At 53.9% G+C, this 26,937-nt stretch overlaps 2 protein-coding genes across 2 annotated transcripts; both read left to right on the forward strand.

The window, feature by feature from the left end:
- Positions 1-944: 944 nt before the first annotated feature.
- On the forward strand, positions 945-20,486 carry PSMD11 (proteasome 26S subunit, non-ATPase 11). The gene is made up of 14 exons (XM_030966445.1): positions 945-1,069; positions 2,685-2,786; positions 7,827-7,951; positions 9,731-9,802; positions 10,110-10,167; positions 12,313-12,507; positions 13,506-13,650; positions 13,902-13,962; positions 15,382-15,444; positions 16,259-16,384; positions 16,904-16,939; positions 18,119-18,170; positions 19,012-19,154; positions 19,271-20,486. Exons 1-13 carry the CDS (start codon positions 979-981, stop codon positions 19,152-19,154), a joined length of 1,269 nt encoding a protein of 422 aa, XP_030822305.1. The 5' UTR covers positions 945-978; the 3' UTR covers positions 19,271-20,486.
- A 2,705-nt stretch (positions 20,487-23,191) lies between these two features.
- On the forward strand, positions 23,192-25,619 carry CDK5R1 (cyclin dependent kinase 5 regulatory subunit 1). Its single transcript, XM_030966420.1, has one exon. It carries the CDS (start codon positions 23,336-23,338, stop codon positions 24,227-24,229), a length of 894 nt encoding a protein of 297 aa, XP_030822280.1. The 5' UTR covers positions 23,192-23,335; the 3' UTR covers positions 24,230-25,619.
- Positions 25,620-26,937: the final 1,318 nt, after the last annotated feature.

Below are 26,937 nucleotides of genomic sequence, written 5' to 3' on the forward strand. Positions count from 1 at the left end.
TACAGAGATCTTCTGGAACAAACATCTGCAGGACTTTCCTGGGGACACAAGGACAGGGTCCTTGTCAGTGACACAGGGACAGGCACAAAGAGACAGGATCCTCCCCGGGACACAGGCACAGACTCCCGCACAGGTGCCCTGGCCCTGCTGGGCTCTCTCCCTTGCCGGGGCTGTCCGGGGCGCTCAGGGCTCCATGGGGATTCGGATCCTCGGGGACCCCAGCGGGACGTGTCCCCTCCAGCCCCGGACCCACGGCTGGGGATGTTCCGGGCGGGACCCCCCGGCCCCTCCCATCCCCAGCGGCTTTCCCGGTGCCCCGGGACCCGCGCCGGTCCCGCTCGGGGCCCCGGGCCCGGTGTCCCCCCTCATTCCGGGGGACGCGACCCCCGCGGGCCCCCGAGAGACACCGGGCACGCCCATTGGCCACGCCCATTCAATGACCGCGCCCACAAATGACGACACCCTTAGCGCAGACCACGCCCACGTCCCCGGCGGCTTCCCGCCTATTGAAAGGCCACGCCCCTTCCCGAGACCACGCCCCCTCCCAAGGCCCCCGCGCCCTTTGCCTGCCACGCCCCCTGACCAAAGCCACGCCCCCAACCCAGACCACGCCCCCAATCCTCGCGATGTGCCGGGCGCAGACCCCGCCTCAATCCCCGCCCCTCATACGTCACCACCTCAGCCCCGAGCTCCCACCCCTGCCCCTTTCAGGCCACGCCCCCAGCAGACCACGCCCACCAAGCTACCGAAACAGCTCATCAGGCCACGCCCCTTCCCGCGCCCCAACGGACACCACGCCCCCTTCCCTCTGCGCAGGCGTGGTTCAGTAAACCCCGCCTCCCGGCCCCGCCCCTCCGCACTCCCCGCTCCGTCCGCCGCCCGCGCTCCGGGACTGCAGTTCCCAGCATGCCGCGCGCGCGGAAGGGGCGTGGCCGCGGCGCCGCTTCCGTGCTGGCGGCGAGGCGGAGGAGCGGCAAGATGGCGGCGGCGGCGGTGCTGGAGCTGCAGCGCGCGCAGTCCCTGCTCTCCACCGACCGCGAGGCCTCCATCGGCATCCTGCACTCCATCGGTGAGCGCCGGCCCGCCGCCCGCGCCGCCCGCGCCTCGCCGCCGCCCGCGCCGCGCCGAGCCCCGCGCCGCCGCCGCTGCTGACTCACCGTGCGCGCCGGGCGGGAGCGCGGCCTGGGCCCGGCCCCGCGGCGCTGCCCCGCGCCGGGACGGCACCGGCGGCAGCCCCCGCGCGTGGAGGCACGGGCGGCAGGAGCTGTCGGTGCGGGGCGGAGCGGGGGCCGCGCTCCGGGAGCCGGTGCCCGGTGCGTGCCCGCGGAGCCGCTCGGAGCAGCCCCGGAGCCGGGCCGGCCGCTCCTCCCCGTCCCGCTGGAATGAACGCGCCGGCCCGGGAGCCCCGATCGGACCCTGCCGGTGCCGGTAGCGCGGGGTGTCGGGGCGGTTTTGGGGCGCGGTGTCACGGCCCGGTCCGGCCGTGCCCTAGGCCGGGAGCGCTCCGATGTTTGCGCTGCCGTTCCGCCGGTGCTGACCCGGCCGGAGCCGCGGCCGAGCTCCGCTCCTGACCGGAGCAGCTCCCTCGGGGTTCGCTTCTCCCGGCCCGGGCCCCTTCGGGGGGCGCTCGGTGCTTTGGGGGGTGTGGGCACCGCGCGGGGCTGGGGCGAGCTCGGCACTGCTGGGTGTGCTTGGTTCTGGTGACCTCTGCGGGGATGTCCCCCCTCTGTCCCCCCTCTGTCCCCACCCCGTGTCGGGAGAAGTTTCCGAGTGTCCCCGCTGGAGCTGCCGGTGCTGCCCGGCGCTCGGAGCTGTGTTTGTTGGTCCCGCGGTGTTGTGCTCGTTGCTCACAGGAGGTGCCGCTCTCGGGGTCGGGCTCAGGCCGGACTCAGCCCCTGGTGTGGGTGGCAGCGTCAGGAGTGGCCCGGGCAGTGTTGCTGTGATGTTTTCCTCCTTGAGAGCAAGGTTCTTCCACTTTCGGTAGGGAATTAGAGGGGTGAGAGCCGCAGTTGCAGTTCCCCAGAGCCGGGGTTTTGGTTTTGTTCGTGTGGAAGTTGGAGCGGCTGCCTGTGCTGGGGGTGGTGGCAGGGAGGGAAGGCACTGTGTGCTGATAACTCACACGGAGCTGGGGTTGTGCTGCTGCCTGTCACTTGTCCCTTTATCTGCCTCGGAGCAGAGGGTGGTGGCACTGCCAGGACTCAGCACTGGCAGCAGGTGTGACACCAGAGTGGGGAGGGCTGTACCCACCTCACTTTGCTTGTGCTGCACTTTGTCCATGGGGTCTCAGCTTAATACACAAAGCAGCAACATCAGCGATCCCAGAGTGGAGTGTCCAACCCCAGAAATGCCATTAAATGTCTCTTATTTGGCTCCAATGTGCTCTGGTGGGTGATGCTGGTTCTGAGTGACACTTGCCCAGCTGGACAAGCTCAGATTGGTCAAACCAGGAGCTGGAGTGAGCAGAGGGGTTTGTGGGCTGGTAAAGCCCCTGTGGAGCACAGACAGAGCATTGCAAACTTCCCTGCACTGGGTTTAAACTTCCCAGAGCTCTTGGGCCAGGCTGAGCTCCCTGGTGCCTGTTGGAGCAGGTCCTCCTTGGGGCACACATCCAGGAGCTGAGCAGCAGGGATGGTTTCCACCTCAAACACCACTAAAGGCAATTTTCCTGCTCTTTCTCTCCCCAGTGAAGCGTGATGTCCAGGAAAACGATGAGGAAGCAGTGCAAGTCAAAGAGCAGAGCATCCTGGAGCTGGGGTCACTGCTGGCCAAGACTGGGCAGGCAGAAGGTGAGCCTGAAATCAGGACTTGAGGTAACAGGCAGGAGATCCTGCAGCCAGTGCATTTATCTCCTTACTTAGTGGGATAGCTGGAAAAACAGCTTTTGGCAGGAAATGTTCTCTCAGAGACAGGACAGAAACTGAAAACCAAATAAAGACCATAAATATTAATCTGCTGTTGCTTGGCCCAGTGTTCCAAACAGTGCACAGTTCAGTCTGTGGCCTTTGATGTGGGGCTGTTTCAGTGTGGGTGCCTCAAGTTTTGCTAAGTTGTTCTGTTTGAGATGAGAGGTGTCTTCTGCTTGGTTTCAAATGGGAAAGTTTGTCCCATGAAATATTTTCTCACCAGCAGCTCCTCTCACAATCAGTTGATTTATCTGCTGGCCATTACATCAGCAGCCCCTGTCCAGCTCTGCAGGGGACAGTCCCTCTATTGTGAGCCTGTGAGGGGACAGGGATGGACTTGACTTCTCTGTTCAGTGATGATTTGGAGTTGCTGTCTCCTGATTCCTGGAGAGCTCAAGGCAGCACTTGGTTGTTTTGCACTCAGCAGTTTAGGGCTGTGCCTTTGCCCTGGAGCATTTCAGGACACCCTGAGTGTTCTGTGCTTGGGCTGCAGCCCTGGGCAGTGGAAATGTTTCCTCTGGGGTGGGGAAAGCACCCAGCAGCAGGTTCAGTCCCACTGCAAGGGACATCAGTGACTTCAGAGCAGCTCATGGGAAGTTCCTGAGGGCTCAGCCATGGCTCCAGGTCACAGTTTGTATTTATTGTGAAATGTCCCTTGGTGTCCCACTGGGAAACTCCTGTTGGGCTGGACATTCCAGCCCTGGTCCCACTGTGGGTGGCACTTGGACAGGGCTGACTGGTCCTGAGAGGTGCTGTCCTTGTCACCTCACTCAGGTGATTCCTCTGATTCCTGCTGGGGGCTGCTTTTGGGGTGTCTGGGGAAAAACAAACCCCTCAGATCAGCACAGGGTTTTCCTGCTCCTGCAGGACAGAGGAAGCTGCTGTGCCAGTGCCCCTTTCCTGGCTGAGGTCAGGAGCTCTGTGGGTGTCTGTGCTGTGCCAGTGCCCTTTGCACCCTGCTGTTTGCTCAGCAGAGATCACCAAACATGATCAGCAGGGCAGATGTGTGTGTTTGGCTGAAAAGGGGGAAATCAGAGTTTCTCCAGGTCAGTGTGGATGGGCTGCTGGTGAGGGCAGAGTTCTTGTGGCCTCCTCAGCTCTGCAGGGTTGAGTTGAAGCTGAAGTTTGGCACAAGGATAAAGAGCTCCAGGGTTTTCCCAGAGGGTGGTGATTGATAGATTTATTTTCTTTCAAGGGTAAGGCTGAGGAATTGAAAGTAACACTGTTAACTCATCAAATTCAGGGCTGTGAGGGGGCAAACATGGAATGTGTTTGTGGTTTATTAAAGGCACCAGTAACTGCAGAGTGAGTTCTGGAGGGAAAAAAATGGACTTAGAGCCATTCAGAAGCCACTTGTGTGTGTGCAGCTCAGAGGGAGATCAGCAGGACCTGGAGGTGTTTTCTGGAGTTGTGGAGCTGGGGGATGAAGGACAGGGTACCCTGGCTTAGGGTGCTGCTGGAAGCTCTGGCCCTTCCCCTCCTGTCACCTCTCTGGGTAGGAGTGACAGGTCAGGGCCAGCAGCACCATCACCAGGGACAGCTGGCCCAGAGCCCCCAGTGCTGGGCACACACTGGGATTTCATCCTGTGGCTTTCACTGCACTGGGTTTGGTTTTAGCCAGTGGAACTTCTTGGACAGGTTTGAGGGATTCCAGTGGCCAAAGAGGTGGTGGCTGCACTGTCCCTGGAAGTGGATAAATTAAGTTCTGTTTCTTCTAAATCTGCATTTTGGGATGTTTAGAAACCTTCCGGTGCCTTAATGGGCTCCAGGAGCTGGAGAGGGACTTGGGCAGGACCCAGGGAATGGCTCCCACTGCCAGAGGGCAGGGCTGGATGGGATATTGGGAATTGGGAATTGTTCCCTGGGAGGCTGGGCAGGCCCTGGCACAGGGTGCCCAGAGCAGCTGGGGCTGCCCCTGCATCCCTGGCAGTGCCCAAGGCTGGGATGGATGGGGCTTGGAGCAGCCTGGGGCAGTGGGAGGTGTCCCTGCCATGACAGGGCTGGCACTGGGTGGACTTTAAGGTCCCTTCCAACCCAAACCATTCTGTGGTTCTGTGACTCTACTGAACTGCAGCCTTTGTTTACAAGAATAACAGTAATATAAGTGACTTCCTTCAATCCTTAATCTTTATCAAGCGGATGAACTTGTAGATTGATTACTAAACTTGTAGATTGATTACTAAACTTGTACATTGATTACTTTTCTGTGTGACAGTTCCAGATTTTTATAGCATTTCACAGAACTGTAGGGTTGGAATAACTGGGATTGGGAGGTTGGGTATGTGCAGTGTTAGCTGGTGGAAGCACTTCCCTGAGGATGAGCTGCAGGCTTCATTTTCCAGAGCTGCTGCTCATCACTCCTGCAGAGCTGTCAATCCCACCCCTTTACCAGGCATTGCATTTTCTTTAGAAAAATAAAATCCTAAAAATAGTTGATGGTTATGTTGGTAGGAGAGAGAAATTTCTGTGGGAACTTTAAGCCTGCCTGGCTGAATGTGGAGTTTGCAGAATGCACAGCTGCATTCCAGCTGTTGACTTGGGCTCTGCTTTCTGGGGAGCCCTGGGGCAGCTCCAGAGCACATCAGTGGAATGGTAAACAGTGCAGTGTGTTCCACTGGAGTTTTCCTTCTTTGTTCTGCAGTTCCTGTGGGAAAGAGTGAGTTGGGCACTGATCCCACTGGTCCTGAGGAGCTGGGGGAGGCAGGGATGCACAGGAGGAGGGTTCCTGGTACTGCCTGGGAGCTGATGGCTGTTGGAGAGCCTCAATTAAATCCAGAGCCCACCTTTCCCAGCTCCCAGCAGATGCTGGAGAGGAGCTCTGTGCACAGCTGATGTGTTGGATTGTGCTTGTTTGTTTGTTTGCTGTGTGTGAGACCAAAGCATTTGCCTTGCATTAAAATGATTGGGATTTGCATCCAGGGCTTGTGCTGGAGATTAAATAAACCTCAGAACTGAGTAGTGTGGGAAAAGTTGTGGAGAGCAGGTTCCTTGTGGAGTGCAGACTGCCTGCAGGTTGCAATCTGAGGTGTGCAAGTAGCTGCACCTTAAGTGTAGAAAAAGCTGCCTGTTTATAGTCTGGCAGAGAGAAAATGAAACTTTTCTGGGAGCAGGTGTGGTACAGAGCATCCTGTGGTGTTCTTGTACTGAGTCTGGGTGCTGTGCTGGGCTCTGGGTGCTGTGCTGGGCTCTGGGTGCTGTGCTTTGCTGGGCTCAGGGTCTCCTGCTCTGCAGTTTTGGGAATTAAAGCTGAGGATCACACTTGAGTTAAGTTCTGTTTGTTCTAAATCTGCACTTTGGATGTTTAGAAATCTTGCAGTGCCTTAACAGGCTGCTGGGGCTGGAGAGGGACTTGGACATGACTTGGGAATGGCTCCCACTGCCAGAGGGCAGGGATGGGATGGGATATTGGGAATGAGGAATTGTTCCCTGGCAGGGTGGGCAGGCCCTGGCACAGGGTGCCCAGAGCAGCTGGGGCTGCCCCTGCATCCCTGGCAGTGCCCAAGGCCAGGCTGGGCAGGGCTGGGAGCACCTGGGACAGTGGGAGGTGTCCCTGCCATGGCAGGGGTGGCACTGGGTGGGCTTTGAGGTCCCTCCCAACCCAAACCATTTTGGAATTCTGTGATCACTGTGAGTGATTGGAAAAATTGAGTTCTACATGTTAAGGGTGTGATAAATAAGGTGTATCAGGCTTGATTAAACTTCAAGTAAATAGGTTAGAAAATCAAAAATATGCAGAATAATTTGTAGATATTAATAAGATGTTGTTATAACAATTAGCATTAGCATTCTTTTGCATTACTGCTAAATGAAATACAGAGGAACCCTTGTTTACATTTGTTTTTTTTTGGAATCCTTCCAAACTGAAATTCTCCTGGTACTCCTCCATATACTAATTGAAATAAAAATAGACTAATCTCTTATTTTAGTTTTGATTCAGTACCAGTTTGGTGTAGAAGATTTCTGAATTAGTCATTCCCAGCTTTGTTTTGATTTTGCTTTTCTGTGCAACCTTGTAAACACAGTAGTGTGAGATCCACCTGATATTTGGGTGAGCCTTGGGAATCTGGGGCAGAGAGAGCTGTGATTTCAGTGTGCAGACCTGGTGCTGATGAGTCAGCACTGAACCCTGCCCCTTCAGGATCATCTTCCCAAACTGGGAGCAGCCCTGTGCAGGACCTCCCCAAAACCATGTGGTGTTTGTTGTAGGAGACTTTTCACTTGTGCTCTGCACTTCCACCACGTCCAGCATTCCTTGGTGCCTCTGAGTGCTGGAGCTGCTGTGCTGTGACTGCCACATTCCTCTGCTCCCTGGCTATGACAACTTCAGTGTTTCTCCATTAGAAAAAAGACATTGCCTTTTTCCACCTCTTATAAAGACAGCTTTTGTAACTGTGAATTAATGAGGAGACTTAGAAGAGAAATGTAGTTAGGGGAGGTCAGAGCTGATCAGATAAAGGTGGAGTTGGAGTGTTAAGGAATATGATTTTCCAGTGGTGGAGCACAAGGTGGATCCAACATCCTGGGCTTGGCTAGGTGGGGCAGATTAAAGCATGAAACTGTGAGTTCATAAAAACACACCTAAATGATAAACTCGATAAACTCCCTCCCTGGTTTTATAGAAAAATCTCAGAGCATTTAACAAATCCTTATATTTTAATGGTGGAGCAGTTACAGCTGGGGTGAGGCTGCAGCCCCAGTCTGTGTGCAGTCCCTGTTTGCTCCAGGGCTCCCTGCAGGTGACATTTGTCACTCTGTCCTCTGGGTGATGCTGAAAAACCACCTGGGGAACGTTTGCTGTGATAAATCCTCACGTGGGGAACGTTTGCTGTGAGAAATCCTGCTGGTGCATGCCATGTGTGGCTGCTCCAGCTGGGCTCAGCTCTTGGCCGGGAGGGTGCATCTGATGTTTTGGGGTTTTTGCAGAGCTGGGAGGACTCCTGAAGTATGTGAGGCCCTTCCTGAACTCCATCAGCAAGGCCAAGGCTGCACGCCTGGTGCGCTCCCTGCTCGACCTCTTCCTGGACATGGAGGCAGCCACAGGACAGGAGGTGAGGCTGCAGCTCCTGCACCAGGCTGTTCCTCAAAAGCCTGCAACACCGTTATCTGACCTAGTTTGCTTCTCACTGAAGAATTATTCATGTCAGGAAAAGCAGAGTTTTAATGCATTTGGATGTATTTTATAAATAAAACATCAGATAATTGCATTTATAACCATGTTTTTCCTGCAGGTCTCTCCCTGCTGCAGTTGAGTGATTTCCGCCATGGGCATTTGTCTTAGATTCTTGTTGCTTCCTCAGGCTGTGCCAGGAGAGGTTTAGATTAGATATTAGGGAAAATTCCTTTACTGAATGGGTTGCCCAGCCCTGGCACAGCTGCCCAGGGCAGTGGTGGAGTCCCTGTCCCTGGAAGGATCTAAAAACCCATTTTAAAGGATGTGGCACTTGGGGACATGGGTCAGTGGTAGCCTTGACAGTGCTGGGGGAATGGTTGGACTCTGATCTTCTCATCAGCTCCATAGGATACAGTTGTCTCAGTTTTTCCCTTTTTTTCCCCAATTGTTGGTTTTTTGGGAGCAGGATAAGGACAGGAGCACCTTGGGAATGCATCCAGGCTGTGCTGGCACAGGAGGGGTCTGAGCAGCAGGTTAGGGACAAAACCCACCTGAAACCTGCACTGGGTCTGGCACATTGCAGGCTGGAGAGGTTCTGCCATGCTGAGGGGTAGGTGACATTCTCATTAGCCAAATTAGCACAAAATTAGCCAAAATTAGCCAAATTAGAGCTGTCATCCTCTAGTGCAGGTAGCCCCGGTAATGCCCCTTGTTTGCTGCTCAGTCCTTGTGAGGAATGGTGGCACAATGTTTTCCCCCCTCTTTCTTTAACAGATGAGCTCAGGGGAGATGGGCTGGGGTGTTCAGGTGAGAAGAGAGAACTCCCAAAAGTGTCAGGAGGAAATGAGCAGCTGCAGGCTTTTCTCAGGGTAATTTGGTGTGAAGGGCAGCGTTCAAATGCAGTTGCAGAGGAGGAACAGGTTGGAGTAATGGTGATGGAAATAATAAAAAGTCAGTAAAAATAGTAATTTTAGAGCATATTCTGAAGCCAAACCCAAAATCTTCAGGAAAGATGACATCAACCTGTGAGATCCTTGATGCATCAATCTCAAATCCTTTCAGAAATGTTCTGAGGCTTGTCTGCTTCTTCAGGGTAGCTCACATCCAGAGTGCTCCCAGGAGCCCAGTAAAGCACTGAAATTGGAGATTTCTCCAGCTCCTAATGCTCCTGCTATCACCCTGTAATAAATTGAGACTTCATAATGGCTTTTCATAAAATGTTCACGTTTAATAAGCAGTGAGGAGGAGCTGACAAGGCCTGCAGGGTTGAGCTGCAATCCAGAGGTTTTGGGAAGAGCAGCTCCTGAACCTGGCACCACAGGATGACTTGCTGTGTGTTATGGGCCAGATAAGAGAAAATAATATCTGAGATGGAGCAGTTCTGCTTTATCCATCAAGGGAATCTCAGCCTGAAAAACATGGGAAGATTGTGAGTTTTTTTGCTGTGCTCTGAAATGATGGATGAGGCCCCCAAAGCAGAGCCCAGCACCTCTGCTGCTTATACAGATTACTTGATCTATCTAGGCCCTGAAGCACATGAAATTTATTTTTCTTTATTGAAAATACACCATGACTGTGGGTTTAAACTCTGGGAGAGCTTTACTGCCTGCCCCAAATGCCTCCATTTGACACCTCTGGTGTTGTTGGGAGCCATTTGGGGTGGGCATTGACAAAGAAAATGTCTGGAATTGACTGAATTCTTTCTGCTCCCTTCAAGGTTGACCTGTGTTTAGAGTGTATTGAATGGGCCAAATCAGAGAAAAGGACTTTCCTACGTCAGGCTCTGGAGGTAGGTGCCACATCCCAAACATGGGGAGCAGCATCATCCCCTTGGCACATTTAACACCTGTAAAAGCAGAGCACTTGTGTGCTGTTCAGATCTTTCTCTGTGGCAGGGGAGGGCATTAATTACACTGAGATTCTCTTTAAAATGCAGGGGTTTACTCCTTGTGCAGGAGGCCTTGCAGGACTGGACCACACAATGTGACAAACACAGATTAATGGAGTGAAGTTTGTGCAGAGAAGAATACAAAAGTTCATTTTACAAAACAAATCTGTTCTGGTTTGCTCACAGCAGTTCCTTTTCTGTTCTCCAGGCGAGGCTGGTCTCTCTCTACTTTGACACCAAGAGGTACCAAGAAGCTCTGCAGCTAGGTGAGGCTCCCACTAGGTGGTGGTAAATCTTTGCTTTTCATTTACTCCTGCCAAGGAAAGCCAGCACCTGTCTCACGTTCCTTGAGAGGTTTTGCAGGATTTGGGTTGTAATTTCTCAGAGTTCTGGCACCTTCTGCTGTAGCTGGGTGATGACAGCTCTTAGAGGTGTCTTTGTTCTCTCTGTTTCACCATCCTTACCCACCTCACCTGGGCCTCAGGCCGGTTTAGGTGGGGCTTGGAGCAGCCTGGGAGGTGTCCCTGCCCATTTTTGAGCTTTAAGGCCCCTTCCAACCCAGCCCACTCTGGGATTCTGTGATTTGTTCATTGCAGATAATTTTGGGAGCTGTATGCAGCTGAAGGCCACAGGTTTGGCTCCTGCTGGAATATTTTGCTGTGGCCACAGAAGCTGAAGGGAGGAAAGAGCTTTTTTTCCAATTTGCTCAAACACAGCCCCAGTAAAACCAGGAAATGGCAAAACCTCTGTGGGTGTCATGAGCCAGGGTCTTAGGGAGGCTTTAAGAATTTGTCCCTGCACCACCCAAGGGATGGAAATGAACCAGTGAACTCCTGCTCTGCCCCAAAGCAGAGTAAAGCAGGACCCCCTGCAGCTCCCCTGGTGCTTTTAAAATGCTCATTTTGCAAATGACTGCAGTGCTGTAAGTGAGGCTTAAGCTGTAATTGAGATTTAAGGTTCAAGTGAGGTTTAAGCTGTCAGTGAGGTTTAAGCTGTCTGAGGGGTGTTTGCACAGCCTGAACTGCTCACCTGGGACCCAGAACTTCTTAACCTCTGTGGTGGCACGAGCCTGTGTCATGTCCAGAATCCCCTGGGTGACATGTGTCTCATCAGAATATCGAGTTCATGGAATTCAGGGTGGAATTAGAACTCATTTGCATAGGGATAGGTAATGAACTTGGGTTTAAACTGATCAGAAACCACACTCCAAAGCTGTGCTTAATTAATTTAATCCCTTGGCTGGTGGTGGGACAGCCTGGGGAGTTGGGAAGGTGTGTACCTCTAGGGCAGGCTCTGGTGCCCTGTCAGGATGTCAGTGCTGTGCACAGCATTCCTGTGTGGCTGAGGAGCTGGCTGTGGCCATGGGGAGCAGGGGCAGGCAGGGTCTCTCAGGGGTGTTTCTGGTGAGAATCCATTTGTTCCTGGCCAGTTTCAGCTCTGGTTATCAGCTGCCAAGCACAGCAAGGGAGGAGGAGGATTTTAGGAGACAAGTTTCCTCTAGGATTGCTCATTTTGTCCTCACAAAGCTGTGATGTGGCAGCTTGTCCTGACATTTCCTAGCCTGTCCCTTTCTGCCTCCTAAATCTGACCTGCAGATGTCCTGAGTGAAATCATTCCTTCCTGAGTAAAATCATTCCTTCCTCATGCCACGTTCTCAGGAGTTTCTTGAGGGTGCTCCATGCTGCCAAGGGGGCACTTGTGCAGCAGAGGAAATCACTGGGCATGGTGCCAGGGTGACCATCCCAGCTGCCCATCCCCTCCAGGGCACTGTGCTGGCCACACCCCACCTCTGCCACAAAACTGCTTCATCCTCCTGCTGTGGCCTGCCACTGTCCCTCTCCCTTGCTTTTCCTTGGAAGGACAGGTTGTGTGAGCCTCAGGTCCCTCCCTGAAAGCCCTGGCTGCTGGGGAGGGTGGATGGATGGCTGTAGCCAGGATATTTTCTGGAAAATCATTCCCTCAGGATTTTTTTCTCCTGAGAAGCTGAGAGGCCTCAGGAACAACATGCAAACAATGATTATCTGCTGCTGTGGAATGCAACAGGTGCATCTGTGATTGGTCTCATGTGGGTGTTTCTAATTAATGGCCAATCACAGCCAGCTGGCTCGGACTCTCCGTCCCAGACAAAAGGTTTTGTTATCATTCTTTCTTTTTCTATTCTTAGCTAGCCTTCTGGGGAAATCCTTTCTTCTATTCTTTTAGTATAGTTTTAATATAATATATATCATAAAATAATAAATCAGCCTTCTGAAACATGGGGTCAGAGCCTTGTCTCTTCCCTCACCCTGGGACCCCTGTGAACATGGTCACAGATGGCCCCTGGAGAGGCTTTTTGTGGATGTTTTGTGGGTGCTTTGTGTGGGTGCTGATGATGCAGAGCAGCTCACAGTGCTGTCCTTGCCCTCTGCCAGGCTCCCAGCTGCTTAGGGAGTTGAAGAAGATGGATGACAAGGCACTGCTGGTGGAAGTGCAGCTCCTAGAGAGCAAGACTTACCATGCCCTGAGCAATCTGCCAAAAGCAAGAGCAGCCTTAACCTCGGCCAGGACTACAGCCAATGCCATCTACTGTCCCCCCAAGCTGCAGGCAGCACTGGACATGCAGTCAGGTGAGGCCTCCAGGACCAGGACAGCGCCCAGGACTGTCCTGACACATCATTTGTCTGATACTTGTGTTTTCTGAGGGAATCACAGAAAGTGGTGCTTGGTGGGGCTGTCACATTCACATTTTCTGAAAAAACTCCCTTTGCCCAGGATTTTTCTCCTGGGAAGCTGAGGAGTCTCAGAGAAAAATGAAAACAATAATTATCTGATTTGCTTCTCCTGTGTTTTGCTCCTTTGGAATGTGTTTGGAGATTGTTTACCCACAGATGATTGTTCCATTGGATTCTGCTGGGAGTTGTTTTCACTCTTTGGCCAATCAGGGCCAAGCTGTGTTGGGACTCTGGAGACAGTCACAAGTTTTCATTATCTTAATATAATATTATATTATTAGCATTAATATTGCATTAATATAATAGTAGTTTATTAATATATTTATATAATATATTATATTAATGCTCTCTTTCTTAGCACTCTGTAAGTATCCTTTCTGTATTCTTTAGTATAGTTTAGCATTCTTTAATATAATATAGTATCATAAAATAATAAATTAGCTTTCTGAGAACATGGAGTCAGGTGCATCATTCCTTCCTGCCATGGGGGACCCTGCAAATACAGCAGTGGGGCCTCAGGATATCACCAGTTCTGCCTCAGGTGCCATCAGCTTTGTTCCTGACACTTTTCAGGCCAGTTTTGAAAGCTGCCACTGGTGGAGGGTCCATCAGCTCCCCAGGTACTGCAGTTCCAGCCCCACTCTGTGCTCCTGGCCCATTACACATTGTTCCTGACCCACTTTGCAGGCACTCACCTGAAGTGCCCCAAGCTTGTCTGTCTAAAAATGTCCTTGTAAGAGAGGCTGTGGATTTCCTTCTGCTAGACATGAGGCAAGTGGGGCACAGGAGGAAAGGTTTCTCTTCACTAAAGTCACAGATAAAGCACTGAACAACCAAATTGTTGTGTCCTCTCCCAGTCATGCTCAGAATTAACCTGTTTGTGCCTCTCCCAGGTATTATCCATGCAGCAGAAGAGAAGGACTGGAAAACAGCCTATTCATATTTTTATGAGGCATTTGAGGGCAATGATTCAATTGACAACCCCAAAGCCATCACTGCTCTGAAATACATGCTGCTGTGCAAAATCATGCTCAACAGGTAGGTGGCAGATGGTTCTGGGAAGAGCTCTGCCTGCATTTCCAGGGGAAGGGCTTTTTGTGGATGGGACTCTGAACTAATGGGCTCAGCAGTGTCTTTGTCACCTGCTCAGTGCTCCTGATGTGGTGATATTTGGGTTGTAGTTCTTTGCTGTCACTTGGGGGTTTTTGAGGTGCTCTGGGGTTTAAGCTGACCATGTTCCTGTATAAATGCTCTGTATAATTCCTCTGCTCCCTCCCCTCTGTGTGCAGCCCAGAAGATGTGCAAGCATTAGTGAGTGGGAAGCTTGCTCTGCGGTATGCAGGAAGACAGGTACAGAAAATTAACCCTTTCTATCTTCCTCTTACCTCAGTGCTGCCTCATTCTTCTTGTCAAACACTTTGCTCTGTCATATCAAAATACCCATCACTCCTGAGTGTCCTGAACGAGATCCAGAACTGATTAAATTACCAGAAGTCATTGCCAGAAGTCAGTTGCCTTCAAAGGGTCTTAAAATGATTTTCACAACCAGAGAATTTGGGCTGCTTGCTTCATTTTCCCTGTTTTTCTCCTTCCTCCTTTTCTTCATCAGCTACAAACTGCCTGATGCCATCAGCTCTGTTCCCCTGCTCTCAGCAGCTGCTGCAGTGTTTAAATCTGAGTTGCTGCTTTTACTTCATTGTAGCCAGTGCTGAGAATCCATTCCTGGCAGTGCAGCTCAGGCAGTCAGGGAGGTGAAATCCCCTGCTTGTTCTGCCAGGCTGGGAAAAGCACCCTGAAATTCAACTCAGGGGTGCTTGTAGAGGGTGCCAGGGGCTGTGCCAGGCTGGGATCCTGCTGCCCTCAGGGGCTGTGCTCAGCCTGGGCTTTGCTGTGACGCAGGAGCTGCTGCTCCCCTCCCACAGGGGATTGGGAATTAGCAGAGCTCAGTGAGTCTGACGTGGGGATATCCCTGGTGGATCAGGAAGGGCAGCCCCAATCCTGCCTCATCCCTCTGCCCTGAGTGGCAGCTCAGGCTCCTCCCCAGAGCAGGGGATCCTGGCTGTGCCCAGGGTGTGCTCTGAGCCAGCCCTGAGCAGCAATTCCTGCTGGGAGCAGGGAGGGAGCAGCCCTGGGGCAATCCTGCAATATCCCCAGTGGGAAAGGACCACAAGGATCCAATCCAGCTCCTGGCTCTGCACAGGGCAGTCCCAGAAAATGGGGCAGCAGAAGCCTGGGGCTTGTACACCAGAGGCACCAGGCTGTCCTTGTCCTGTCCCCCTCCTTGGGCTCTGTTCTGCTGTTCCCTGCTGAGATTACCCCTGTGGGGTGTAAATGGGCTTTGGGGATGAGGTTTTGCTTCATTTCAGCAGTTATGGGGTGCAGAGAAGGCTCATCCCTGCTGCTGTCCATAGGAGCTGCTGCCCTGCCCCTGTCACTCAGCTGTGCTGCAGGGCCCAAAATGGCCCTGTTCTTTAAGCAAGTGCCAAAATGTGCACTTGCCTTAAAAATGACATCAAACTCGTTCCCAACCTGCAGCTGGTGCTGTCAGACCCGGGTGCTTTGTCCCTCTGGAGATGTTTCAGGTCATGTCCTGCAGCTGCCTGGCTTCTCCTCCCCTCGGCAGCTGCTCTCCCTCTGCCTGTGGCAGTGACAAGGAACATTCCTGCTTTGCTGTTTGAGCACGTTCCCAGGCTACTGCACAGTTGGCATATTCACCCTGAGAGGAGAATCCAGAAGAAAATAACCTGCTCTGGTTCTCTCTCCCCACAGACAGAAGCACTAAAATGCGTGGCACAGGCCAGCAAGAACCGGTCGCTGGCAGATTTTGAAAAGGTGAGTCAGGGACACAGAGGATGGGCCTGGCTGGGCAAAAACCAGGCAGAAATGCCAGGTTTGGAATGTTGTAGAAGCTGTTACATCCCACAGCAGGAAACCATGGAAACATTGATGGAATGCATCAAGAAATACCCCCCAACAATCAACCGGTTGCGTTTTCAGTGCGTGGGGGGGTAAACTTGCTTGAACCGAGTTTTTTCCTTTTTTTTCTTCTTTTTTCCTTCCCTTCTCCTTCCCTTCTTTCCCTTCCCTTCTCCTTCCCTTCTCCTTCCCTTCTCCTTCCCTTCTCCTTCCCTTCTCCTTCCCTTCTCCTTCCCTTCTCCTTCCCTTCTCCTTCCCTTCTCCTTCCCTTCTCCTTCCCTTCTCCTTCCCTTCTCCTTCCCTTCTCCTTCCCTTCTCCTTCCCTTCTCCTTCCCTTCTCCTTCCCTTCTCCTTCCCTTCTCCTTTTTATTTTTTTTTTCAAATTTTTTTCTTTTTTTTCTTTTTTTCTTTTTGGAGAGGCAAATCAGAAGCAGTTTTCCTTTAGGTGCTGTGTCACTGGGATGTGTATCTTCTTAAATTTTTCCTGCTTTCAGCAGGAATGCTGCAGAGCTCAGGGAGAGCATTCCCATGCCAGGGTCCTGTTGTGCTCTGGGGCTCTCTGAGCTCCCTCAGGGTGCAGATAAAAGGAGAGGCTGTTGTGACCTGCTGGCTTTTAGCTAAGTTAGGGATTGGATTAGCCATGGGGCTGGCCTGGGAGGGGATCTCATCCTCAGAGGACCTTGAGGAGCTGTTGCCATGGGATTGATTTCCTCCTGCCGTGTCCCCACAGGCTCTGACAGACTACAAGGTGGAGCTCAGGGACGACCCCATCATAAACACTCACCTGGCCAAGCTCTATGATAATTTATTGGAACAGAACCTGATCAGAGTCATTGAACCCTTCTCCAGAGTACAGGTAAATGTTTCCAGCAGCACCTGGAGGGGCTGGACCCTCTGTCCCTGCTGCTGTGGGTGAGGGGATTGTTCCCATATGAACGCTCCTTACTCTGAGCTGCTCAGCACTTTCAGAGCTCAGGGTTCATCATGTTAAATTATAAGGAGGAGGCAGAGGGGACCTTTGGAGAGCCACATTCCAGAGTCATTGCCCTTTCCAGCTGTTTCTCTCATGCTCCCTGAAAGGTGGCTGGCTTTTAACCCTGAAGGTGACAGCATTTGGCTTTGAAGGCCTCTGTGCCATTGTCTTGGAGAAGAGATTTCACCTTTCAGAGTGAAATGGCTTTAGGGGTCCAGTCCATCTTAGTTAAACTCAGATGTGAAACCTGCAGGACCTGAAGCTGCAGAGTGGAGAAAATGCTCTGGCCTAAATATTCCCAGTGGTTTCCAGGCCCTTGAGCAGGTCCATGGAAGAGCCCCAAACCTCTTTGTGTGTCCAAAGTGCAGCTAAAGATTAACTGCATGTTGGTCTTTCTTATAGATTGAACACATATCCAGCCTCATCAAGCTCTCAAAGGTAAGAACCTCACCAGAAATCAGTGCCATGTGTTCAGAGGAGTTGGGCTTAAATGGCATTTGTCACTGGGAACTGAACATGAAGGGTGACAGATGAGATCCCCAGCATTTCCAGGCAAATCTCACCCTTGGGAACTAAACTCTGACCCAGGCAGCTCCTGGGAGGCATCGAGGCTTCCAGACTTTGCTGTGCTGTTCCCTTCCCCCATGGGTTTCACTCTTGGCTCTTGCTTTTTATTGGAAGCAAATTTTCCTCTGCTCTGTTGTGACCAGCCCAGCCTTCCCCCATGCCCTGTGTTTAATATCCTGAGTGCCCCCAGGGGAACCTTCCTGAGACCCTTAAGATCCAGGATCCAGCTAATCACCCTGCAGTGGCATTAGGGATGTGTCTGTCACACTGGCCATGCAGTAACTGCTTTACAGATAATCCCAGACAGATTCAGTGTTTAGGAGAATCCACTGTAATCCCAGCCAGTTGCACCCCAGTGCTGTTGTCTTGTACTGGCATTAAGGCCAGAGCCTGGGAAGTGAGCTGAGCTCAGCCTTTGTGCTCACAGAATCTCTGAATCATTCAGGTTGGAAAAGGCCTGTGAGATCATTGGGTTCAGATATTCCCCCAGCACTGCTAAAACCACCCATGTACCCCAGTGCCACATCCACAAATCTGTTAAATCTGGTGATTTCACCTCTGCCCTGGGCTGGACAATGAATCAGTTTTCCCTAATATCCAGCCTGTTCCCAGACTAGCTCATGGTGTTTAACACATCCTTAATATTCAGACTAAAAGCTGCTCTGTGCCCCTGTGCCCAGAGAGGAGCTGCCTCCTGTGGCCCTTCCTGCTGCTGGGCAGGAGCTCAGCTGGGTGCATTAAATAAAACTTGGCCAACTCTTGTCTAAATCCTTGCTGAACTGAGTTAGAAAGTTCCAGAACCCCCACAGATCAGGCCTGTGTGAAGTGACAGATACAGTGTCACCTGTGGGCTGAGGGACATCCTGCTGCTCCCTCACTAACAGCTGCTCTCTAATTTCCTGAGGCATCTGCAGCAGGTGGAGATGTCCAAGCCAGGCTCAGGGAGGAGCAGCTGCTCATGTCCCACCAGGGCTGTCTAGTGTGCAGCAGCAAAATTCACATGTTTTTATGTGTTCTGGGAGACTTTTAATTTTTCTGCTTCAATTTCAGGCTGAGGTAGAAAGGAAACTGTCACAGATGATCTTGGACAAGAAGTTTCATGGTGAGTGCATCCCTCAGCTCTGACTGCCCTGTGTTTGCACCAGCTGTGGCTGGAATCCCCTTCCTCCTGTGAGCCTGGGGTCCTGCTCAGGTGACAGTCAGGAGTGACAGGAGTGACAGGATTGCTGTTCCTGCTGCTCCTTTGGAGGGGACAGTCAGGAAGGCTCTTCCTGCTGCTCCATCTCCTTTCCTTAACCCAAGGGGTAATTTCAGAAATGCTGTTGGGTCCCTCTTGCTGCGGCATCATCCAGGGACAGTGTGGGACCCCCAGCTGGGCTGTCTGGCCAGGCTGGGCTCTCCCTCTTGCAGCTGCCCAGGGCTGTGGTGACCTTTCCCAGCTGTTTGTGTCCGGAACGTTCCGTGGGGACACCCCATGGCCAGTGGGGTGCTGTGGCTTGGCTGCTGCCCCACTAACCCCTCAGGGAACCAGCTGTGCTCTTGGTTCTGCTGTCCCTGGATGTGGCTGAGCCAGGGGAATGCCAGGGAGCAGCACAGAGCACTGTGGGGGGACAGCCCCTGGCACCTGGGCACAGCTGCAGGATAAACCAGCTGTGCTGAGCCATCCTGCTGGGCACAGGGCCTGAGGAGGGGGGGAGGTGGTAGGGAATGGACAGGAATGTTCATCTCCTGGATGGCTTCTCAGGCTGGTCTCTGGGATGTAGTTTCTTCTGGGAATGCTAAAACAGTCCTGACCAAAACCAGCCAGTCCAGCCCAACACGTGAGCCCTTCCCAAACCCTGCACAGCCCCTGCAGATCTTCCTGGGGTAGATCCCTAATTCCTGCTGTCTGGAAGCTGTGACCCATGGAGCATCCCAGAGCTCACAGCAGCTTGTGCCCACAGGAATCCTTGACCAGGGCGAGGGTGTCCTGATCATCTTCGATGAACCCCCCGTAGACAAAACTTACGAGGCTGCCCTCGAGACGATTCAGAACATGAGCAAAGTAGTGGATTCGCTCTACAACAAAGCCAAGAAGTTGACATAGGTGAGTGGGGCCTCCCTGGGGGCTGCAGGGCTCCGGAGTCGCCGCTGAGCTCTGCCATGTCCCCGAGCCTCGTCCCCTCTCCTGTCGAGTGACGTGGCTCTGTTTTCTCTTTGCAGAGTTGAATTTGCTAGCTGTCATTTGGAGAGTGTGTGTGACAGGAGAGTGAAACCTTTGGGAAAATGTTAGGAGACTTTTTTTTTTCTTCTTTGTTCTACTTTTCGCTCGGAAAGTTTTTAAACTTCCTCATCCGGTGCATCTTGTATTCCAGACGATGCGTGTTCCAGTTTCCATGTAATCTTTACTGGCCGAACTTTGTATCTGGGGGGGGAATATTGTTTAAACAAAGAGGGTATTCTAAATAAAAGGAAAAAGGCTTACACTACCTAAACATGTGCTTTCCACTTCCTGAGGGACGGCAGAGTTCAGCAGGGACAGCGTTTTGTTACCAGTAGGTGCCCAAATCCACTTTGTTTCATCTCCTCCGCCCCGAAATCGGAGACGTGCTGGCGGTGTCCGAGCAGCCAACTCGATTCCATTTGTACCGAACCAAACAAACCCAAAATGTACAGACTGCTGGTTTCTTTTCCATCCTCAAGGCCTGCGACCCCCTGGAAGCAGCTCCGCGATGATTTTGCTGCGGGCTGGAGCCGCCCCGGCCGCTCTGGGTGAAGGGGACGGCACAGCTCTCCCTGGAGCCTGACTTTGCATGCTCTTGTTTAAGATAGACTTAGATTTCAATGTTCCCTCCCTCCCCACCTGCGCTGGTAGGAGGAGCAGGTGACCACGGGGGCGGGCTCCAGCTGTGCCTCTGCTGCAGCAGCGCTGAGCTCTGGGTCCCCACTGAGGTGGGACAGCCCAGTGGGAGCTCCCTCCTCGGTCCCAAAGCCCTGGGGGTGGAGCGTGGTGTGTTCCAGCATGTTCCATTTTCTGGTGAGGTTTCCAGTAAGTTTTAATGCCATTTGGGCAGTGTAAGCTTCTGCATCTCTGTCCTGCTCATCTTTATTTTTTTTCTTTCCCCTCTGTCTCTATTTCTCTCTCCACCTTTTTCTTACAAAATTTATATTTTGTAAAAGGATTCTGTTTTATCAGGAAATATTTTGCCTTCATGCTGACTCTTAGACTGGCTGATTTTCCCCCTTTCTGTTCACATTTTGACCTCTCCGACCATTTATTTTATTTTATTTTATTATTCTTAATTTCCGTCTCCTCCAGTCAGTCGCTGTTTGGGTTTTTGGCACCATCAATATCAAATGTACAAACGGTTCTTGCTAACCAACACCAGGTATATCTGATGTTCAGATGAGTTCCAATAAAGAATTTTTTTTTCAAAAACCTCTGTCTCCTGTCTTCAGCCACCAGGGCTGATCCTGGGCTGGGTGCAGCTCCTTTACTTAGGAAGGGTGGGATCATCCCTCACCAGAGCATCCTTGGGGAGCAGATTTTGGAGACACCAGATGGGAATGTCTGAGATGGCATCACAAAAGATGTATGGATTGTGACATGACCCTGGCACAACACGTTCTAGTGCACTGAATGTATAATAGTTATTATGGTGAAAAATGGATTAAATGTCCTCTCACCCCTCCAGCCTTTCCTGACCATGCCCTTATACCCATGTTGGAGTCTCACCCTGCACCAGGCCAGGCCCAGATTCCTCGAAAGGCTGGGAGGAGGTTTAGGGTGTCTTTGATACAACATCTTGAATTTTTACATCTGAAACTCTTGGGACACCAGGTGGTGCAGGAGGGAAATCTGCCCTCAGAGGCAGGAAGATGTGAAGGGTTTCACTCTGCTCTTACATCTCAGGCAGCAGGGAAGAGCATTCCTAGTTCTAATAATTCTTTTTTTTTAACTCTTAATTCCTGAGATTCTTCCCCGAACATCTCTGTCCAGTTCAAGTGGCATTTTCCCCAGGGATGTGTCATTTGGAAGGGATTTGCTGAATTAGGTGCTGATTGTGAGTGAATGAGACGAAATCCATTCATGGAAGCAGAGATGGAGCAGGGATGGGCAGAGGCTGGGGTGGAGATGGATGAGGAGTCACAGAATCCCAGGAGAGCTTGGGTTGGAGGGCACCTAAAGCCCACCCAGTGCCACCCCTGCCATGGCAGGGACACCTTCCACTGCCCCTGGGGGCTCCAGCCTGGCCTTGGGCACTGCCAGGGATGGAGCACCCATGGAACAACCTGTGCCAGGGCCTGCCCACCCTCCCAGGGAACAATTCCTAATTCCCAATATCCCACCCAGCCCTGCCCTCCTGCAGCTTCTGTCCTGTGTGTCCCTGCTGGGGATGGTGTCCAGCTCCAGCTGTCATCCCCCAGAGGGGACAGAACTGATCCCGACCCCACAGGTGACAATGTGACAATGTGACCAGGCTGGCAGGGCCCTGTGCTCGGGGCTGAGGGGACGTGAGCAGGAGCAGGGATGATGCAGCAGGGCTGTGGTGACACCAGCTTTGGTGCCTTGCGTGGGATCAGGGGGTTTGGTGACACATCAGTCCCTGGACTTGCCTTTGGAACAATGGGGTTTTCTGAGGCACCTCCAAGCATGTTAAAATTAGGGACAAAACCCCTCAAATTGTAGAGCCTGGTTTTAAACCCTTTTGGCTTAAACTTCATAAGGCTGAACTTAAAAGCTGACAATTACTGCTTGAATCTGGGGGATGTTTTAATGGACAAAGGGAATCCTCAGTGACAGCGATGCCCAGGCTGGGCTGTCACTGTCCCCGTGGTTTTGAGAGGAGAGAGCCCTGCAGAGAGCCCTGACCACTTCCCCCAAAACCAGCTCCCACAGTGGCTTAAATGTGCTCTGATGGTCAGGCAGGTTTTTGGGACCAGTCTGTCCTCACGGGAGATTTTGGGGGGTTTTTTTGAGATTTCCCTGCTGTGGGAGTGGGATTGGCAGCCGCAGGGCATAAATGGGTGTAAATTAACATGAATGAATTTGGGTCACTGGCGCCAGACCGGGACGTGCCCGAGCTTTCCTCGCTGCTGGGTTCTGCTCTGCGCGGCCGGAGCCGGGCCCGGCAGCCCCGGTGGCGGCGGAGCGGCCTCTGAGTGTCGCTGCGAGGTCGCGCAGAGCCCGGCGGGGCCGGGGCTGCCCGGGGCCTCCCGCCGGAACCGGCACCGCTCCGGTCCCGGCCGGAATGGGATCCCAGTCACAGTGGGAATGGGATCCCAATCATAGTGGGAATGGGATCCCTATCACGGTGGGAATGGGATCCCTGTTACAGTGGGAATTGAATCCTGGCCACAGTGGGAATGGGATCCTGGTCCCAGTGGGAATGGGATCCTGGTCCAGGCAAGGGGTGCTGGGCTGGGCCGGGCGGTGGCTCCAAGCAGAGCCATGGGACCCGGGGGGTTCGGGAGCTGCAGGCGCGTTCCCCAATACCCGGCCCGGCATCAGAACGCGGTACCGGGCATTTCATTGCCCCGCTACTTTCGGGGCCAGTGGTGGCCCTCGGCCCGGAGCTGGGGAGGCACCCGGCGGGGGAAGCGGCGGCCGGGAGCGGTGCGGGATGTGGGGCCCGGGTGCGAATCTGGGGTACGGCTCTGGGATGTCGGTGGAGAAGGGTTTTAAATCTTCATTTTGGGATTTAAAAAATAATTATTTTGGTTTCTTTTCATTCGTTTCCTCTCCGTGTCGTGCCCGACCCTGCCCGGGGGCTCGGTGGCTCCGCGGGCTCTGCGACCTCCGGGACCCCAACGCGGAGCGGGGTCGGGGGCGGGACCAGGGCCGTGAGGGGCGGGGCACCCGTCATTCATAAACAGTGGGAGGCGGGGCCTGGGCTGTGTAGGCGTGGCTTGGCCTGACGGGGGGCGTGGCAGAAACCATTGAAGGCAATGAGGGGGCGGGGTTCTGCCGGCTGTCACCATGCGGGGGCGGGGCCTGTGCTGTTGGGGGCGTGACCGTCGGCGGCGGTGGTCACGGGGGGGCGTGGCCTCGGCTGCCGCGGCGGGCGCACGTGTCGGCGAGGGGCGGGGCGGCGGGCGCGCGCACTGCGCCGGCGGGAGGCGCGCGCGGCGCGGGGCGGGTCCGGGCGCGGCGCTGAGCGGCGGCGGCGGCGGCGGCGGAGCAGCGAGAGCGGGGCCGGCCGGGCCGGGCCGGGCCGGGCCGGGGCCGGGGCCGGGGCCGGGGCGGGCGGCGGGGGCCCGCCGGGCGCCCGCCGGGCGGCCGGCGCCATGGGCACGGTGCTGTCGCTGTCGCCGAGCTACCGGAAGGCCCCGCTGTTCGAGGAGGGGCGGCCACGGTGGGGGCACTACACGGCGGTGCAGAACAGCAAGAACGCGAAGGAGAAGGGCCTGAAGCGGCACTCGCTGATCTCGGTGCTGCCCTGGAAGCGCATCGCCGCCGTCTCCGCCAAGAAGAAGAGCTCCAAGAAGGTGCAGCCCAACGGCGGCTACCAGAGCAACGTGACCCACCTCAACAACGAGAACCTGAAGAAATCGCTCTCCTGCGCCAACCTCGCCACCTTCGCCCCCCGCCGCCCCCCCGCCGCCGCCGCCGCCGCCCTCGCCTCGGCGCAGAAGGCGCCCCCGGCCGCGCCCGCCGCCGCCGCCGCCACCCCGCGCCGGGTCGTGGTGCAGGCGTCCACCAGCGAGCTGCTGCGCTGCCTCGGCGAGTTCCTGTGCCGCCGCTGCTACCGCCTGAAGCACCTCTCGCCCACCGACCCCGTGCTCTGGCTGCGCTCCGTGGACCGCTCGCTGCTGCTGCAGGGCTGGCAGGACCAGGGCTTCATCACGCCGGCCAACGTGGTCTTCCTCTACATGCTGTGCCGGGACGTCATCTCGGCCGAGGTGGCCAGCGACCACGAACTGCAGGCAGTGCTGCTCACCTGCCTGTACCTCTCCTACTCCTACATGGGCAACGAGATCTCGTACCCGCTGAAGCCCTTCCTGGTGGAGAGCTGTAAGGAGGCCTTCTGGGACCGCTGCCTCTCCATCATCGACCTCATGAGCCCCAAGATGCTGCAGGTCAACGCCGACCCGCACTACTTCACCCAGGTCTTCGCCGACCTCAAGAAGGAGAGCGGCTCCGAGGAGAAGGGCCGGCTGCTCATCGGCCTCGACCGGTGAGCGCCCGCCGCCCCCCGGAGCCGCTCCCGGGGGGATTCGCCCGGCGGGGAAGGGCGGGAGCCGCCGCCTCCCCACCCCGGGGGGACACGGGGGGTTCGGCCGCCGCCGGACCGGAGCGCAGACCCCCGGTTCCCTCCCGCGCCGCCGCTTTCCAGCCGCCGCTTTCCCCCCCCGTGCTGCGGGCCCGGGGATGCTGCGGCTCCGCCACCGGATTGATCCCAGCGATTCATGGATGGGGGGATGACGAGAACCCCCCCCGCAGCCGATATCCCCCGGGAGCGGAGCGGGGCTCCGCCGGTCACCGCATCACCGAGACAGAGCCCAGGTAGGGGAAAAAAAAAAAAAAAAAAGGAAAATAATTCCTGTAAAGGCTCCAGCGCAGGCGGCTGAACCGGCCCGGTCGGGACTCACCGGGACAGAGACGCGGGCACGGCCCGGGGACCCCCCCACCCCCCTTTCCTCCCTCATCCCCCCCCACCCTTTATTTATTTTCTTTGAAGAGACTCGAATTCCCGAGCGGGTCCGGGTGACGGGAATCACCGCTACTGTTCATGAGATCAATGTGAAATGTCTTGTTCCCATCGTGCACTGGTCATGAGTATTGTGTAAAGGATCTACTTGAGTGTGCAAGCAAGGGGAGCCGCCACATGCTGCTATATGAATTCTTCTAGAACAAACCCAACGAACTGCAAACCTGCGGGGGGGAAAGAGAAAAAAAACCCTTCTTTCTTCTGTCATTGTTGCTTTTCCAGTGGTATTGCGCATGCAAACAGGAGCATTTTGTGTCTTCGGGGAAAAAAAAAAAAAGGAAAAAACGCATAAAAAAATAATAATCAAAAGAAAAACCTTAACGAGAGATGGCTGTAAAATTACACCCATGCACAAAGACCCGCCACCACCCCGACACCGCAGTCTCGAGCCGGTATTCCCGTATCAGGCCTGGGGACTGAGACCTTCTTTTTGGGTTTTACCGTTTTCTTTTCTCCGTGTGCTCAGTTCTAGTTTAGTTCTGGTCCATCGGGCGTTAAACTGGCGAACAAGAGGGAGAAATAACGTGCCATTTATTTTTATTTTTGATTTTTCACTTGAAGCTCTTCATGGCTGTACATTGGACCCTGCTAATGATACATGTGTACGTACGTTTTTTTAGTGCAATCTCTTCTGTAGATCTTTGTTGACCAAATTGGTGGGTATTGTTACTTATTAATTTATATTTGTCTCATTTTTGTATGTATGTGTATAGTGTGTTTGTAAGTATGTGTGGTTTATAACCCGACCGACTGTGTCATGGGGCTCAGTGTGCCTGTAATTTAATCCCCTCCCCTTATTTTTATTTATTTTTGTACTGTGCTGATTAAATAAAAATGCACTGACCATCCATTACACGGCAGCGGCTCGTGGCCGAGTCTTTCCTGCGCTCGCAGCTCTCGGAGGCTGGCGGTGGATTTGTGTTGACGACAGAGATTTAACGCAGCCGCCGCTTTAATCGCGTTACCGGGGTCACCCCGTGGTGGGAGACCGGCGGGGCCGGCAGCACTGGAGGGGGAAAATCGGGATACTGGGATAACTGGGATAACTGGGAAATCCATCCCATCCCTCTGGGCATCATCACCCCCGCGCCGGCAGGAACGGGCAGTGCCACGGTGGGGTGTAACTAATTGCGTTCTTTTATTATTTATTACAGTGAATTATGTAAACAAAATCCAGGTCCATTATAGTAGGGTTTTTTTTAATGCTCTTTTACACATAAAATATCAGCGATTTATTTAAAAAAAAAAAAAGGGTTCATTGCATTATTGCCCCCGGCTGAGAATCCAAGTTTCAATTTAGAAATAGTTAATTTATGGGAAAACCAAGAATATATATATTTTATATATTTATATATATATTTTATATATATATATATAAAACCAGAGCAGGAACAGATAATATATTTTATAAGACACATCTCATCACATACAATATTGCCATCTCATGGTAGGAGATCATTTCCCAAGCCTGCAATTCCTTGCCGTCCATCCCAATTCCATCCCACCATTCTTCTGGAGGGACCAAAGTGCTGATCCCGCCCCAGCCCCCGCCCGGGGTGGGGACGTTTGCACCGGGACAGGAGGCGAGAAGTGCAAATCCCAAGGCACAGACACGGCCGGGCGATCCTCGCCGGGGGGGTCCCGGGCTTTGGCATTGGTGGTGCCCCTCCAGAGGAGCTGATCTGGGGTCCAAGGAGGTGCTGGGGGTGCTGTGTGAGCCTGGCGGGGTCGGGGCTGCTGCTGTCACCCCCAGGCCCTGCGCTGGTGCCGCCTCAGGGTTGGGGGGTCTGGGGGAGCCCCTGCCCAAGGGGACATCCCAGAGCTGCACCCTGAGAGGGGCACTGGGGGGTGCTGGATGCTCCCAGGGCTGGTCCAAGGCCAGGGACAAGGATTGGAGAGCTCTGCCATGGGGCCTCCCTGTGCATGGCTTGTCCCAGCTCATTCGTGCTCTGCATCCCTGTCCCCCCTGGTCTCAGGGGTGCCAGTGGGACACCAAGGCTGCAGAGACCTGTCCTGTGCCCCGTGTCCATGGCACAGCTTCAGGAAACCTTTTGTGCCTGAGGGGCCTCTTCCAGGCTTTCTAATTCCCAAAATGCTCCATCAGACAAGTGCTCCCCTTTGCTGGCCGGGCTGGGACCCCGAGGTGGGGTCACCCTGAGCTCCCCCATCTCCAGGGCT

Source organism: Camarhynchus parvulus, chromosome 27 (genome assembly GCF_901933205.1).
Source record: "Camarhynchus parvulus chromosome 27, STF_HiC, whole genome shotgun sequence".
NCBI lineage: Eukaryota > Metazoa > Chordata > Aves > Passeriformes > Thraupidae > Camarhynchus > Camarhynchus parvulus.

Coding starts and splice junctions, on each gene's coding strand:
- PSMD11 (XM_030966445.1), top strand. CDS start 979: ATGGCGGCGGCGGCGGTGCTGGAGCTGCAGCGCGCGCAGTCCCTGCTC. Junction 12,508..13,505: donor AGCACTGGACATGCAGTCAG/GTGAGGCCTCCA, acceptor TGCCTCTCCCAG/GTATTATCCATGCAGCAGAA. Junction 16,940..18,118: donor GCCTCATCAAGCTCTCAAAG/GTAAGAACCTCA, acceptor CTTCAATTTCAG/GCTGAGGTAGAAAGGAAACT.
- CDK5R1 (XM_030966420.1), top strand. CDS start 23,336: ATGGGCACGGTGCTGTCGCTGTCGCCGAGCTACCGGAAGGCCCCGCTG.